The sequence below is a fragment of the Grampus griseus genome (assembly GCF_964374135.1).
Source record: "Grampus griseus genome assembly, chromosome: 19".
NCBI classification, from domain to species: Eukaryota; Metazoa; Chordata; class Mammalia; order Artiodactyla; family Delphinidae; genus Grampus; species Grampus griseus.
Window position 1 is genome coordinate 7,993,606 of NC_139013.1, and position 16,464 is coordinate 8,010,069.

The window sequence follows — 16,464 nt, forward strand, 5'->3', positions numbered from 1 at the left end:
TCTCGGCCTGCCTCTTCGGTGCTGATGCCTCTATCCAGGTGGGGCCTGGGGCGGGATATACCCGTTAATCTCTATACATGAACCTCTAGCCCATCTATGGTCTCCTTCCACCCCCCTGCTTTATGCCTGGGACAGCTGGAACCTGTCATCCTGATCTCTAACTCCAGTTCTGGTCACCTCCTCCATAAATGTGATCCCTAGGCACGGTTGGGGTCCCTCTCCCAACATATGATTCTTAAACTCAATTGTGGACACCTCCTCGAATGTGTTCCCGGCTTCCAGGTAGGACCTCCACCCCTTCCAGATGTGCCTCCTACATTTGGCGGTAACCTCTAGTGCCTCCATTCATCTGGAACTCCCCCTTCCATGAGCGTACACAGGGGCTATAACCCACATCCAGCTGTGCCCGCCTCTAAAGATGCTCCATCTCCGGATGTGCTCTGCACATCCAGCCATGGACCTCTCACGCCCAGTCATATTCTTCATGCACCTGTGGCTCCCTCCTCCCCAGATGTGTCTCAGATACTGGGCAGATGTTGCTCCTCTCCAACATGTGACCCCTATATGGGTTGCCACATCCAGCTGTGCCTCTGCTTCCCAGAGATGCTCCCATATCCAGACTTACTCCCCACATCTAGTATGGCCCCTTCGTGTACAGGTGTGTGCCCCATTCACTTGTGGCCAATTCTCAGAAGTGTCACCAATATTCATCTGTGGTCCCCACCTGCCCAGATGCACCACCCAGCCCAGCTGTGGCCCCCTCCTCCCATCTACATCTATCATCCTCCCCCAGATATGGGTCCTCGTCCTAGCATGGCCCGTCGTCCTTAGATGGACTTCATCACCCCAAATGCTCCCCCACGTCCAGCTGCGCCTCCCTCCTCATGAAGCCCCTCCCAACCGGCTCCAGCCTCCGCAACCCCTCCCAGCCCTGCCTGCCTTGGCACCTCCCATCCCGGCTGTCCCACCCAGCTGTGCCTCTCCCCTCCCCCAGATGTGCACCCTTCCCGCCCCTCCCCACTCACCTACCCGCCCCGGAGCGGCGTCCACATCCCACAATGCCCCGCGCCGAGGCCCGGCCCGGCCCTTGCTCCCGGGATGCCCCGCGCGGCCTCCCGCCTCTCTTCCCGCCGTGCGTCGCGCAGCGGCTTCCACCGAATCTCCCTTTTCCCGCCGGTCGCTCCGCAGACCCCCCCAGCCACACCCACTCATCCAGAGCAACAGAAGGCTCGGGGCTGTTTCCCATCGTGCTCTGCGGGAGGGCTTGCCCCACTTTACCCCCTTTACTGGCACTCTCACGTCTTGGAGACTACAACTCCCAGCGTTCTCCGTGTGGCGGCGGCGCGGACGTCGCCTGGCCCCGCCCCTCGGCTCGGCCCCGCCCCCGCCCGCCGAAGTCTGCGCGCGAAGTCCGTGGCGCGAATTTGGGACTGCAGTGTATCGCCGAGCGGTTCCGGTTGTGACGCTCAGGACAACGGCGCGCGGGCTCGGCGCGAGGCAAGTGGCGCCGGCCGTGAGGGCCTTTAGGGTTGAGGAACGGCGTGCGTGTCGTAAACTCGGGGCTTGTGCCTTCGCCTGGTCGGCTGCAGAGAGTGGACGTAGGGGTCGCTGAGGCAGTGGGGAGCGCGCTGCGGAGGGGAGAGCGCGGGCAGCAGGCCGCTGGAGGGGGCGGGGCTGCGTCCGCTGGAGGTTCAGGGCCGGGTAGAAGGTAGACGAGGGCCGAAACCCTTGTACGGGACAGGGTCTGAAGAGAGGCCTGGAGGGGCGGGACTACCTGGAAGGGGCGTGGTTATACAGGGATGAGGGGCGGGGAAAAGGCTGTCGGTGGGCGAGGCCATCCGGAAGTTGGACGGGTCGGGGGAGGTGGGCCCACCTGGAAGGGGGTGGGGCTAGGGAAAAGTTTAACAGTGGGCGGGGCCGGGGGAAAGGTTGAAGGAGAGGGGTCAGCTTTAAGGGGTGAGCCCAGGTAGATGGAGGTGAGGCCAGAGGAAATCAGTGGTAAGAGCTAGGCTTAGGCAAAGGCCTTATGAAAGGTCTCGAACCTTCTGGACGGGGGGAGCTCTGGCCTTGTGTATGCCTGATGAGGGGGCAGGGCCAAGGGAAGAGCAGTGAAGGGGCGGCTGGACAGCGAGGAGGAGGCCAAAGCCTGGGAGGGGGTGGGGCCATAGTGGAGGTTAGCTGAAAGGTCTGGGCTAATTGTTACCTGAGATGGTGGAGGGAGGGCCAGAAGAGCTTGGGGAGGGAAGAGAGAAGGATCTTGAGGCCCTTAAGTGAGGGGGTAGCTTCAAGGGTAAGGGGGAGGGTATTTGGGAGGAAGAGGGGGCGTTTGGAAAGGAGAACTGGCATCTGAAAGCTGAGGAGAATCAGTGAGGGGAGCCAGCAGAAAATGGGATTAAGGCCATCACTCCTTGGCCACCATCCCCTTTTCAGCCCGTTTGAATCTCTGACTTATTAGGCAGCCTGAGAAGAAGGCACGAGGAAAAGGCAAGAAGGACGTGTTAAGTAAGACCTCCTTAATTTCATCTTATCTTAGGATTCTTTGGGAGCTCGGTAGGCCTGCAGATTTTCCCCCTCCATTCCCAGGATTCTGATTCAGTAGGTCTGGGAGTGCGGTGGGTATATTTTAAACGTGAATCCCTGGGGGTTCTCAGAACTGGCACCCCTCGTTTATAGTATCCGTCATTGACCAGCTGTGTGGCCCTGGACAAGGCAGTTTCCCTCTCCTGTCTCAGCTTCCTGAGTTGTCTTTTGGGGGAATGCTGAGCTGTTTTAAACCTCAGAGCAGGAGGGAGAGTAGCATATTTACGGGAAAGGTGGAAAATATTTCACAGGGGTCAGGTGAGGATAGGGGACAGGTCAGGAAATGTGAGCTTTTACTAAATAGAAGAAATGAAGACTTGAGCCTTGAGGCCTGTCATCCTCAGACTGTTCACCCCTAAACACCCTTTTACATCCCCCTTGTTACCATGGTCTCCAGGTTTGAAAGATCTTGCTTATAAACTGTAAATTCTTCAGTAATGTTTTTGTTATCCCAGTTTTTAGTAATCAAAGGAGTGTGTGTGGGCCAGTGCATTCAGTGCCAGCACTGTTTTAGGTCCCGTGGCCATATCGTTGAACAAATAGACAAAATCCCTATCTTTATGGAACTTACATTTGAGCCCTGCACTGCTTAAAACAGTAGCCATTAGCCACGTGTAGCTATTGAATTTTTTTTATGAGTAGGTATTACTTTTATTATTTTTTAATTTAATTTTTATTTTATACTGGGGTATAGCTGATTTATAATATTGTGTTTGTTGCAGGTGTACAGCAAAGTGATTCAGTTATACATATATCCATTCTTTTCCAGAGTCTTTTCCCATATAGATTATTACAGAATAGTGAGTAGAGTTCCCTGTGCTATACAGTAGGTCCTTGTTGATTATCTATTTTATACATAGCAGTAGCTATTGAAATTCAAGTTAATTAGAAACAAATGAAAAACTCAGTGCCTCAGTCGCACTAGCTGCCTTTCAAATGCTCCGAAGCCACATATGGCTAGAGCTCCCTTTTTGGACAATGCGGACAGAGAACAATTTCTGTCAGGCAGAAAGTCCTGTTTGAAGCACTGCTCTAGAGGGTGAAACAAATTCTAATTTATAAGGTCAGGTTGTGCTATGTGCTGTGAAGAAAAAGAGGGAGGGGACAGTACAACAGGCCAGGGGTGGCGGTAGCCGGACCTGAATCATTGGTAACTCCACTGATTTTTTTTATAATAATAAAAAAAATTCCATATAGTAAAATTTACTCTTTTCGGTGTATAGTTCTGTTAATTTTGAAACATTTAGAGTTATGTCACCACCACCACAATCAAGGTACAGAACCGTTCCATCACCCCTAAAAATGATTCTGGGGCTCCCTTTAAGCCCTCCGTCTGGCAACCACTGATTCCTCTCCATTCCTGTAGTGTATCAGTAGATCACTCCTTTTTATTGCCGAGTAAGCATAAACAAAGTTTAGAATATTCTACAATGGAACACTAGCCAGCAATTAAACGCATTGTATGATGTACCACAATTTGTTCATCCATTCACCCACTGAAGAACATTTGGGTTTTTTTTTTACAGTTTTTGGCGATTATAAACAGACTGTTACTGTAAACATTAGGTTACAGGTTTTTGTGTGAACGTAGGATTTCACTGGGTAGATACCCAGAAGTGGGATTGCCGGGTCAATATGGTAAATGTATGCTTAACGGTTTGAGAAACTGCCAAACTTTTCCAAAAGTGACTGGACCGTTTTGCCTTCTCACCAGAAATATATGAGAGTTCCAGTTGCTCCGCATCTTCCCCAGCCCTTGGTATTGTCACTTGTTTGATAATTAAATAATAGGTATGTAGTGGACACCAAGGTTTTTGACCTGTGCAGCTGGGTGAAAAAAGCTACCAGTGCTGAGACGGAGAACATTGGTTGGAGGAGGGATAAAAGTGTGTGTATGTGTGTGTGTGTGTCTTTTCTAAGAGTTTGGATTTGGTCCCATTGAGTCTGAGATTTTGGTTAGAAATCCAGATGGAGATAGCAGCACAGAAAACTAGAAATATGAGTCCTTGAGTTTAGAGGGGAAGTCACAGCTAGAGGTAGACATTTTGGGGTCGTCATCATCCCAGAGTATGTTTAAGCCATCAAACTGGTTAAGGTCTCCAACGGAGTGGGTGTAAATAGGACAGAGAGGAGGATTTGGGCCTTGGGCACTGCAACCGTTAGAAAGTGAGTTGCTACATTTTCTGTTGCTGCTGTAACATATTACCAGGAACTGAGTGGCTTAAAACAGCACACATTTTAATTCTCCTACAGTTTCCGAGGCCAGAAGTCTAAAATTGTTTTCCCTAAAATCGAGGTGTTGGCAGGGCTACATACCTTCTGGGGGCTTTAGGGAAAATCATTTCCTTGCTTTTTCCAGCTTTTAGAGGCCACCTGCATTCCTTGACTCGTGGCCCCTTCCTCCATCTTCAAAGCCAGCAAGGTAGCATCTCCAATCTCTGACTCTAAGCCCCTCCTTCCACTTACAAGGATCACTTGTCATCTTTTTTTTTTTTTTTTGCGGTACGCGGCCGTCTCACTGCTGCGGCCTCTCCCGTTGCGGAGCACAGGCTCCAGGCACGCAGGCTCAGTGGCCATGGCTCACGGGCCCAGCCACTCCGCGGCATGTGGGATCTTCCCGGACCGGGGCACGAACCCGTGTCCCCTGCATTGGCAGGCGGACCCTCAACCACTGCGCCACCAGGGAAGCCCCATTTGTAAGTGATAACACTGGGCCCACCTGTATAATCCACAGTACTCTCCCCACCTCAGAACGCTTAATCACATCTGCAGTCTCTTGCCACGTAAGGTAACATATCCACAGGTCCAGGATTAGCGCGGGGACATCTTTGGGGGCACTTACTCTTCTCCCCGCAGTGGCTAAGGAAGACCCCTCACAGGAATCCAGGAAATAGTAGACACTGAGGTGAGGGTGTGGTTTGAAGGAAGAATTTCAGTGGAGCAAGGAGTCAGATGTTTCTAATGCTGCTTATGGGCCAAGATGAGGAACAAGAAATGACTTTCGGATTTAGCAGCCCAGAGGTCCTCGGTCCCCTTGATGAGCAAGGTCCAGCTGAGTGATGTGGGAAAACTTAAAGGTTCAAGCGGGGATGGGAGGAGAGACACTGGAGGTGGTGCCTTGGGACAGTTCTTTCTATGACTTCTCTGAAAAGGGGAGCAGAGAAATGGGGCGATAGCTGCTAGGAGCACGTGGGGTCAAGAGAGGGATTTTTGTTTGTTTAGGTAGGAGGAGTCACAGCAGAATTGTAAACCGATAGGGATGGTCTAGTAGAGAAAAGTCGATGATGCAGGAGAGAACGGAGAGGCGTGCTGGAGCATGGGGTTTGAGGAGGTGAGAGGGCATAAGATCTGGTGCGGAGGTCGAGGGTCTGGCCTTCAGTGAGGGCACAGCTGGGTGGTGTCAGTACCGACAGCTGGGAGTCGGAGCGCCTGCACGCAGGCGCAGTTGCGGAGGCAGATAAGGTGGTGGGAACTTGTCTTTCTCCCGATTGCTGCCATTTCCTCCGACGAGGAGGAGAGTGGAGGCGGTGCTGGCGGCTGGAGAAGCTAGTGTGAAGTACGGTCTGGGAGAGCAGGAGGGTTGAAGGGTCTGGGGGAATGGAGAGAATTGGACCGCAGTCCGAAGGACCCCTGGGGACCAGTCCAGGTCCGTTCTGCGGGCGCAGGCACAGGGTAGGTGGAAAGTTGGCTGGAATCAGCAGCTTTGGGGTTTTGCACGGTGAGACGGAGGGCGGGAGTTAAGAGCAAGAGAGCGACGAAAGACGGTAATGGTGCACCGGAATCCACCCGAGTCAAGGCAGGAAGGGGGGACGTGATGCGGAAGGAAAGTGAAGAGGAGGATTGACTGGTTTGTAGACTTAGGGAAGGACTGGGAAACTTATGGAGTTGGGTTCCTAAAGGAAGTTGGCTGGCAATTTAGGGGTGGTGGTTGGAGAATAAATAGGCTGTTTGAGATATAAATCAGCATATAAATGGTATGTAACGCCAGGGCCCTGAGCCCTGAGCTTCGAATCAAGAAATTGGGTTTTAGTCGAGTTCGTTAATTCGTTTGTTTGTTCGTTCCTTCCTTCATTTTTTCCAGTCTCCTTGTTGGAGTGCTGAGTCCTATTTCATCCTTATTTACTTTTATTTTTTTTTTTGGCCGCGCCGGCGTGTGGGGATCTTAGTTCCCTCAGCAGGGATCGAACCCCTTGCTCCCTGCATTGTTAGCGAGGAGCGTTAACCACTGGACCACCAGGGACGTCCCGTACTTTGCATATCTTTGACAGTGGGGCCTGTGAGGTTTTTCAAGAGCAGGGACTGGGTTTCCTTTCCTGTATTGTCCCAGAGACTGAAAGTCTTGGGAGCCCTGCAGTGACTTCTGTGTGAGGCTCTGTTCTTCCTTGTGTGGAAGTGAATTTAGGGGCTCCCTGGCTGGTTGGGAAGAAAAGATCTTGACTTTGACAGATAATTCATGTCCAGGATAGATTAGAACTTTCTCAAGTGAGGGACTCGTACCAATACTAGTGTTTTTTGAGGGGGAAAGGGGCTGGGTTATTCACTACCTTATTGATTTTCATGAATTCTGAGCTTTGGGCTGTATACACAAATTATATTTTTATTCCCAATTTTAGGTTACTTTTTCGCCTTTGACTCATAAAAACTTTCAGACAGAAAAGTAGAGCAACTTGAATAATACGCCACCACCTCGATTTTACAGCTGTTAACATTTTGCTATGTTTGCACCGTCTGATTTTCTGAATAAAAAAATTTAACGTTTATTGTAGAAGTTTCAAACATACACAAAAGTAGAGAGTAGTGTCATGAATCCCTGTGTACCCATTACCCAGCCCCAGGAATTATCAGAATAGTTCATTCTTATTTCGTCTATATGCTCCTTAATTCCCCCCAAAAACCCTGAATTATTTTAAAGCAAACTTCAGGCATTTGCTGAAATATTTGAACTAGTTTACAGACATCATGACATTTTGTCCCTGTTTATTTCAGCATGCTTCTTTAAGCAGTAAAGGCTTTTTCTGATTTGAGTTTCACACATTAAAAAATTAACAGAAGTACTTAAGGAAACTGGAAGTGGTGTGTGGGTATGACATTAAATAACACTAACGCTCATAAGGAGAAAGTTAATCCCTTTATATTCTCTTTCAGTTTGTCTTAGAAAGGCTCCGTTTGGTGCAGGGTGCCTTTCACAGCCCCCTCCAGCACTTGGCTAGTTAGCGCTTTGAACAAAGAGAAAGCAGCAGGTCTGGGCTCAGAGCCTCCAGCAGCCAGTGCTTTGAACTACAACCTAATCATCTGGTTTTGTTCTTTTTATTTTTGCGGCTGTCTCCTATTTGTGGCAGGCGTTGCTGTTCTGCCTGTGGGAGTGACAGAAATGGGAGTGCAGGGTGCCTAGGATCTGGAGCCAGGGTGTCTGAATTTGGATCCCCCGTTTGCTGCTCACGAGCTCTGTGATTCAGGACAAGTGATTTAACCTTTCTGTGCCTCACTTTTCTCATCGGTGACATGGGGATAACAGTTGGAAATGCTTGAGTGGGTGGTTGGGTAGTATGGGGTCACATTATCGTTGGTACAGTTGTTATCTCAACAGCCCCCAGATCTAGGGCCACCTCCATCTCCCTCGATCCCAATATGGAGGGACCCCTTCCTTCCTCACCCTCAGAATGTTAGTGGTTAAGGACACGGACTCTGGAGCCAGACGACTGGCTTTGGATCCTGGCTCTGCGACTCATTAGGCTGTGTGGCCTTGAGCAGGTTACTCGACCTCTCTGTGCTTCTGTCACCTCATTTGTAAAATCAGGACAATGATGAATTGTAATAGCTTTTGCATGAATTAATTCATATAAAGTTTTGGAAGAGTGCCTACCGCCCACTAAGCACCCCAGTTCATAAGAAGTTGATTCTTTGACAGAAAAAATAATTCAGTGAAAAAAAATCCAGGGTTTTCCTAGATATGGTGGAAATTGCCAAGGTGGTATGAAGAATGTCTGAAGGTTGGGAAATAATTTTTGGAGGAGATGGGAGTGAACCAGGCACAGCCCCATGGCTCCGGAGCCCCACATCTGTTTGGAAAGTTAAACTGAACGTAATCTGGGGACCACGGGGTGGATGCAATAAGTGTGATGAGAGAAGTACTAATTAACCACCGTGAGAGGCCAGGAAAGTGAGCTGCTCTTCCAGCAGGTGCCCCCGGGAGGCTTCCTGGCAGCCTATCAGCTCGGAGCTGGGCCAAAGGGGACTGGCCCTGGGTCGGGGGGCGGGCAGGGCCTCACCAGAGGGAAGAGCCAGTGGGGGGCTGAGAAAGAGAATTAGAAAAGTTATCTGGGGCTTAGATTTACTATTTAAAAAAAAAGTCAAACAGGTAATAAATATGTATGGTTCAAAATAAAATCAGGACAGAGGTACACAGTGACCAGTTCGGCTCACAGCCCGTCACCTTGTCGGCCCCAGCCACTTCTGTTGCTTTCTTGGTTATCTTTCCAGAGTTTCTGATTGGCTGAAATAAGCAGTACTAACGAATATGTATATTCTTATTTTCCCTTGTCTTGCAAAATCAATAGCATATTATATCCACTGTTCTGCCTCCTTTATTATTTATTATTAGTTAAAATGTTACTAGATCTAGGCCTTCTTTCTATAGCAGTAATAGTGCCTTCATTCTGTTTTGTTTTTTACTTTTTATTTTGAAATAATTAGAGACTCACAGGAAGTTGTAAAAATAGTACACCCATCTTCCCCCAGAGGTGACATCATTTTTTTTAAAATTTATTTTTAATTTTATTTTTGGCTGCATTGGGTCTTCATTGCTGCATGCGGGCTTTCTCTAGTTGTGGCGAGCGGGGGCTACTCTTTGTTGCAGTGCGCGGGCTTCTCATTGCAGTGGCTTCTCTTGTTGTAGAGCACAGGCTCTAGGCGCACGGGCTTCAGTAGTTGTGGCTTGCGGGCTCAGTAGTTGTGATGCACGGACTTAGTTGCTCTGTGGCATGTGGGATCTTCCGGGACCAGGGCTCAAACCCGTGTCCCCTGCATTGGCAGGCGGATTCTTAACCACTGAACCACCAGGGAAGCCCGTGACATCTTATATTAGTGTAATCCAGTATTAAAACCAGGAAATTAGCCTTGGACAGTACTGTTAGCTGGATTCTAGCCCGTGTTCAGTTTTTACATGCGCTCCTGTGTGTGTGTGACTGTCTCTGTCTATGCAGTTTGATCCCATGCAGAGATCTGTGGACGCACCACCACAATTGAGATACAGAACAGTGCCGTCTCCCCAGAGGAACTCCCTATGCTACCTACCCCTTCACAGCCCCCGCCCCCTGGCAATTGCTCATCTCCATGTGAGTTTTGTCCTTTGGAGAATGTCATGTAAATGGAATCATCCAGTCCGCACCCTTTTGAGATTGGTGTGCCCCCCACGAGGGTCTTAACAGTATACCTTAGAAACAGCTCAACAGCTGATTTATTTAGCCCTGTGGGTATGATTTGATGAACTGCCATGTCTCACAGCCATTGTAGCATATTATATAATCAATGCAAAAATTTTTTTCACTAACCTGAAAATTTAGCTAAAAAAAAAAAACCCAACTGAACAAAACCTTTTGGTCTTCAGTATGTCATTGTATTAGACAAAAAGCAGGCTCCATAAGGTAAAGGAAGCGCCTGTTCTCTGACTCAGACCCCTTTTCTTCACTAATAAATCTCACCAGCAAATCATTTTGGTCTGTAAAAACTGGAGTTTCTTCTTGATGGGGAAACTCATGTTTCTGATTTTGTGGGGTTTTTTTCTTTCTGAAAAGAAGTGTCAATGTAAATAATTGAGAAACGATCTATAATGGGAATAGAAAAAAAAGAGTTTTATTCGAGCCAAACGGAGGACTGTAGTTCAGGAGACAGCCTCTCAGTTCTGAGGAACTGCTCCAGAGAAGCATGGTTTTCAGCACAGTTTTATATCTTGTTAGAACAAAGAACGTACATCAAACACGACCGGGAGTAGATTCCTTCAAGGTTTCAAAAAGAGGGAAAAAAAAGATTAGCATGCAGACACAGTGAGTCAGTATGGCCGTGGCACCTGGGAAGGGAACCTTGTCTTTGAAGGGCTACTAGCCCGGCTGTCATAGGAAGGGAGACATTTATCCCTATCTTCAGAGTGGACGTTCTTTATTTCTGGTAAATGCATTCTCTTCTTTAGTTGGTTAAAGCAGCTGCACGTTGTACGTTTGACAGGCCATATGATGGGCTGTTCAGTGAGTGTCAAGTTCAAGCCAGGTGATGTAGATTTCAGGGTGATTTCCCCAAACCTCAGTGTGTGGAAGTTTCTGTTTTGATCCCTGCACAATCAGTATCCTCACCAAGTATTTGGATGTCTACTTCAGGAACTGCCCACTGGAGAAGAGGAGGACAGGGGAGGGGAGGATTCTGACGCCATCATGCAGCGAAGTATTATGTAAGTACCCTCCCCACACCCCTGCCCCTGCCACCGGCTTACATACTCCAAGTTCTCTGCTCCCCTCTCTGACTCTGCGCCTTATCTTAGAAGAACTCGGGTTAGTCTTCACGTAGGGATTTCCAGGCGTTGAGCAGTACGGAAAGTGGGAAAGGGGATCAGAAAAATAGGTAGTGTAGTAAGCAGAATTTTTAGTTGCAAGGTTCAGAGACCCTGACCCCTGGTTCTCAATCGGGGGCAGTTTTGTCCCCCAGGGAACAACAGACATTTTTGGTTGTCACCACCTGGGGGGAGAGGGAATTTCCCACTAGCATCTAGTGGATAAAGGCCAGGCAGGCTGCTAAACATCCTACGATGCCCCGGGTAGCCCTCCACAACGAAGAGTGACCGGAAATGCCGGTAGTGCCCGGCTTGAGGAACCCGGTGCTCAGTCAGGCTGGCTTCAGGAAAAACAGAAAAGGATTCTTTGGCTTGTGTAGTGGAAACTTGGCTTTTTAAAAAATTAATTAATTAATTAATTAATTGTTGGCTGTGTTGGGTCTTCGTTTCTGTGTGAGGGCTTTCTCCAGTTGCGGCGAGCGGGGACCACTCCTCATCGCAGCGCGTAGGCCTCTCACTGTCACTGCCTCTCTTGTTGCGGAGCACAGGCTCCAGACGCGCAGGCTCAGGAGTTGTGGCTCACGGGCCTAGTTGCTCCGCAGCATGTGGGATCCTCCGGGACCAGTGCTTAAACCCGTGTCCCCTGCATTGGCAGGCAGATTCTCAACCACTGTGCCAGCAGGGAAGCCCGAAACTTGGCTTTAATAGTCAGATCCAGTTGTCCAGACTTTCTCACTGGGACTCTGTCTCCATCGTTCAGCTCTGCTTTCTTGGATGTTGTATCACTCTGGCAGGCTGTCTTCCTTAGGCTTTTAGTACCCTAGAGCCAGCAATCCTGGTGGAAAGAGGTGGTCTCTCTCCCAGCTGTCACAACAATATCTAGAGTTAAGTTTCATTGGCCCACCTTGGGCCGCATGCCGGTCCCTGAGCCAGCCACTGTCGTAGCCCCAGGGATGCAGGGCCTTGAGTGGCCAGGCCCAGGGCCTGTGCCCTGGTTGTGGGTGAAAGGGCAGACCCACGTGAACCATAGGGACTGAGAGAATGTGGGGGAACGGGCATCACAAGAAAAACGTGGAGGGCTATTCCCAGAAGGAGGGGATGGATTCTAGACAGATCCAGACCTGGATGTCACCCACAGAGACCTGGGAGTTGGTGGCTTACACAGATCCTACACTGCATTTTTCTCAGGTGATGAGAAATCTGGGGACAGTCTCTCCTGGGATGATAGCACTTTTGATTGCTTTCTGTCACCTTGCTTTATTTTATTTTATTTTTAAATTTTTTCCTTTTTTGGCCGTGCCGTGTGGCATGTGGGATCTTAGTTCCCTGACCAGGGATCAAACCCATGCCCCCAGCATTGGGAGCGCAGAATGTTAACCACTGGACCATCAAGGAAGTCCCTATTTTATTTTTTAAAGATTAAGTAAACTTTTAATTTTTGAATTATTTTAGACGTACCAGGAAGTTGTAAAGTTGTACAGAGAGTCCCTGTACACCCTTCACCCGGTTTCCGTTGTTGACACTTTACATCACTGTGGTCCACTGGTCACAATAAGGAACCAACAGGGATACATTCCTTTTAACTAAGCTCCAGACTTCATTTGCATTTCACCAGTTTATCTGTTAATGTCCTTTTCTGTTCCAGGATCTGATTTGGAGCCATGTTGCATTTAGCTGTCATGCCTCGTCTGGGTGACAGTTTCTCAGGCTTTCTTTGTCATGACACCTGTAGCCTTACCCCCGGTTTGGTTTGTCCGATATTCTCATAGCCTGGGGTTTTGGGCACTGAGGTGAGGTGCCCTCTCATTGCCTCATATTGGGGGTGCACGACGTCCCCAAGACATCGTAGGCAATGTTAACCTTCCTCTCTTGGCCAGGTCCCTGCGCCGTCAAGCCTCTGTTTTTCCCCTCTCAGTACTCTGCTCTCTGGGGCAAGCCACTCAGCCTCATCAGGCTCAGGTAGAGGGGAGGGCACCTTTATCTTTTTCAGAGCACGTAACGCCTTTGGACATTTTATATTTACCTATTTGCTAATGTCTGCCTACCCCACTAGAGTGTCAGCCCCTCCAGGGCAGGGGCATATGTGTCTGGGTCATTGCCCTGCCCCTAGCTTCCAAGGACAGGCCTTGGCACATAGTAAGTGCATAGTTAATCCCTGTGGAACGGAAATCGGGGTGTGTCCTGTCTCAGGTGAGTGGCAAGTTGGGGCAGAAAAATAAGCAGAGCGTTGCCTCCTCTATCTGATAAGCCTCAGTTTTCCTTATTGGTCTAAGGGGGTTGTTTGAAGCCTTCTGTTGCATCCTGGGACGGGGACGGGCATCGGAAGCTGTGGAATGTGGTGTGTGTTAGAGGGGTTATTGGTTCTGTTATCATTCACTTTTCCGCACCCCACCCTCTGCTCCTCCAGGTCATTTTTCCAGCCCAAGAAAGAGGGCAAAGTGAAGAAGCCAGAGAAGGAGATATCCAACAGCACCAGAGAAACAGAGTCCCCTCCAAAGTACGTTCTGGGGCTGGGATGTGGTGAATCTGTTCCTTTTATCAGTCAGGACCTGGCTCAGAATATCTCAGGGCCCCACAGGGAAATTTTTGACTCTGGTAACTGGACAAGCCAAAGGTAGGGTCATCTTCAGGCACAGCTGGATCCAGGGCCTCAGAGTTGTCTTCAGGGCTCCGTCCCAGTGTCTTGACTTCATTCTGGAGCAGACTGCATGAGGCAGAGACCCTGCCACTGGCCGCATCTAAATAGAAGAGAACAATGTTCTTTCCTCCAGCATCCTTGTCACAGATTCTCGGGAAGACCCTGCCCCTGGACCGGTCAGCTTTCCAAAGCATGCACTCAGGGTAGATTTAGCTCACATCCCCAGTTTGGGAGCCTGGGCAAGTAACTTCACTTCCTGTACCCCAGTTTCCTCACGGGTAGCAGGGTATCATGATCCGTATCAGGCTTTCTGTGTGGGTTTGATGCATTAACACACTAACGACTTACAGAACAGTGCCTGGTTCATAAAAGACGCTCAGTCAGTGGTAAGAATGAGGTCATGATTTAGCAACACTCTCGACTTTTAGATCTGCCCCTTTTGTGTTTGCACTGCTATATATACACACTTATTGTGTGTGGTTTTATTTTCTGTGACATGTTTTAATGTCTTGAAAAATAGAGATGATACTGCGTATGTGGTTCCTGAACTTGCTTTCTTCAGTGACAGTATGACTTAGAGATTTTTTCCACTCCTGAACACAAAGGACCCTCGGATCCCTTTTACCTTCTGCTCTGTGTTCCATTTTATGGATGTGCTGTAGAAATTATGTAACGTCCCCCTACCGATGGGTATTTAGGTTGTTTCCACTTTTTGGCTGAAACAATTCATGCTGCAGTTTAGTCTGTGTGTGTGACTTCTTGGGCACACGTGCAGATTTTTTTTTCTAGCATAGATACCCACATGTGGAATTACACATGGTAATTATTAATACATCAGCTCAGAAGTAGGTAAATAAAAATTTGAAGTGCTTCCAGTTTTACTCTCCAGAGAAACTACTATCACCAATCTGAGGTATATCCTTCCATACCTTTTTTCTATGCGTAAAAACATACGTGCGCCTAATACAGTTAGTTACGACACATAGTAGGTGCTCAATAGGGAACTGCTGAATGAATAAGTGTTTCTCACACTTATATGTTGGATGGCAGGGACTCTCATTTTGGTCACTGTTATATCTCAAGTCGCTGGCACATGCCTGACATACAACAGATAATAATACACATTTTTAATTTATTTTTAAATAGGAAAAGCAGGATTATTCTGTATGCAAGTTGCAGGTACATATGGGCAAACATGTATCTTTTACATTCATGGAATCATACTGTATAGATTCATTTAGTCAACAAATATCTACTGAGAATCTACTATGTGCCGGGCACCTAGACTCTGTGGGTTTAGCAGTGAATAAAATCAACAGCAACTCCTCTCACAGATTTGACAGCCTGCTTTCTCTCCCCACAAAAAAAAGTCTTAGAGCCATCCACTTCATCTGATCTCACTTTATTCTCTTTAATGTTCCATGACAAGAGCGTGCCGTCATTGACCTAAGTAGGGAGGTGTTTGTGTACATCTTGGTCTTTGTCCAGACCGTGAGCTTTATGAGTACAGAAACCGGTAGGAATCAGCTGTGTTCTCAGCCCCTTAAGTGACTTCCATCAGCAGGCATATTGGTTGTATTTTGACGGCCGTGTCTGTGTTCCTCACCAGACTGGGAGTGCCTCAGAGCTGGTGTTAGGGGAGTCGTTGGGCTGCTTTACCAGTAACCAAAGTCATGGTGACTTGGTTAAAGTTAAAATTGCCTCTTTCTCACTTGAAAGATTCTGAGCTGTTTAAGCAGTTTGGGGCAGCTAGGTGACTCTGTACCACTTGGTGGTACTGGGACCCAGGTTCTTTCTCTCCCTCTCTCTCTGCTGTGTCCTGCCTTCACCTGCATTGTCAAAGGGGGTCAGCAAGTCGAAGTTCTAGGGATAAGAGAGCAGTGAGGACAAGCAGTCAGGAGCAGGTTGCAGGCGTCAACATCCTATTGGTCAGAACTCATCACATGGCCATACCTGGCTGCAGGGGAGGCTGGGAAATGTAGTCCCTACCTAGGGGACTCGGGCTTGCATGACTGAAAGAGCATCTCCAAAGGGATGTTGGAGGCCAGTCTCCGCCCTCAGTAGGGACTTCACGTGCTCCTCAGCACCACCCATCACAGGGTGGGCACACAGGAGGCCTCCAGAGAGCGGGATGGGTGGATGCGTGACTAAGAGTATATGCTGAGGAGGCCCCTAGAAAATGTTCATTGAATGCTTGAAAGGCAAGGAGGGGAATGAAATATAATGAAGGGGCTGGAGAATTTGGGAGTAGCGTCCCCACTCTATCTGCTGGAATAAAACCTCCATTTTCTCATCCTCCAGGGTGGCGCTGAAGGAGCGGAATAGAGTGGTACCTGAGGGCGACTCTCCAGTGAAGAGGCCAGGGAGGAAGATGGCCCGGGTCCTGGGCAGCGAAGGGGAGGACGAGGAGGAGGAAGCCCCCAAGCCCCCCAAAATCCAGGTAGGGCCCCAGCAGCCTGCCCACATTTACCAGAAGAAACCATCATTCCCAGTGGCCTTTGGAGCTGAGTGCAGTGGCTGCTCAGGAGAATTCTGGAGATGATGCCCCAGCGGGGGAGGAGTGGAGTGGTCCTGCCTGGTCTCTGTGCTCCTAACCCCGCCTCTGCCGGGCGGCTGGGCTCGGCTCCCTGGCCTGGGGTGCCTGGGCAGCCTCAGCTGGCACGAGCAGCTCCCGATAGATAGCCCTCGCCTCGTAGGGTGGCTGTGA

The 16,464-nt window shown here is 49.1% G+C and overlaps 1 protein-coding gene across 1 annotated transcript in view; it reads left to right on the plus strand.

Moving 5' to 3' along the window:
* The first annotated feature begins 1,361 nt into the window (after positions 1-1,361).
* LIG1 (DNA ligase 1) overlaps positions 1,362-16,464 on the plus strand; it is a 41,726-nt gene continuing 26,623 nt past the window's right edge. Inside the window, exons 1-4 of the mRNA XM_082677478.1 lie at positions 1,362-1,497; positions 10,950-11,020; positions 13,527-13,616; positions 16,059-16,197. Coding sequence (XP_082533604.1) covers positions 11,004-11,020; positions 13,527-13,616; positions 16,059-16,197 — 246 coding nt within the window. The 5' untranslated portion in view covers positions 1,362-1,497; positions 10,950-11,003. The remainder of the gene's footprint in view (positions 1,498-10,949; positions 11,021-13,526; positions 13,617-16,058; positions 16,198-16,464) is intronic.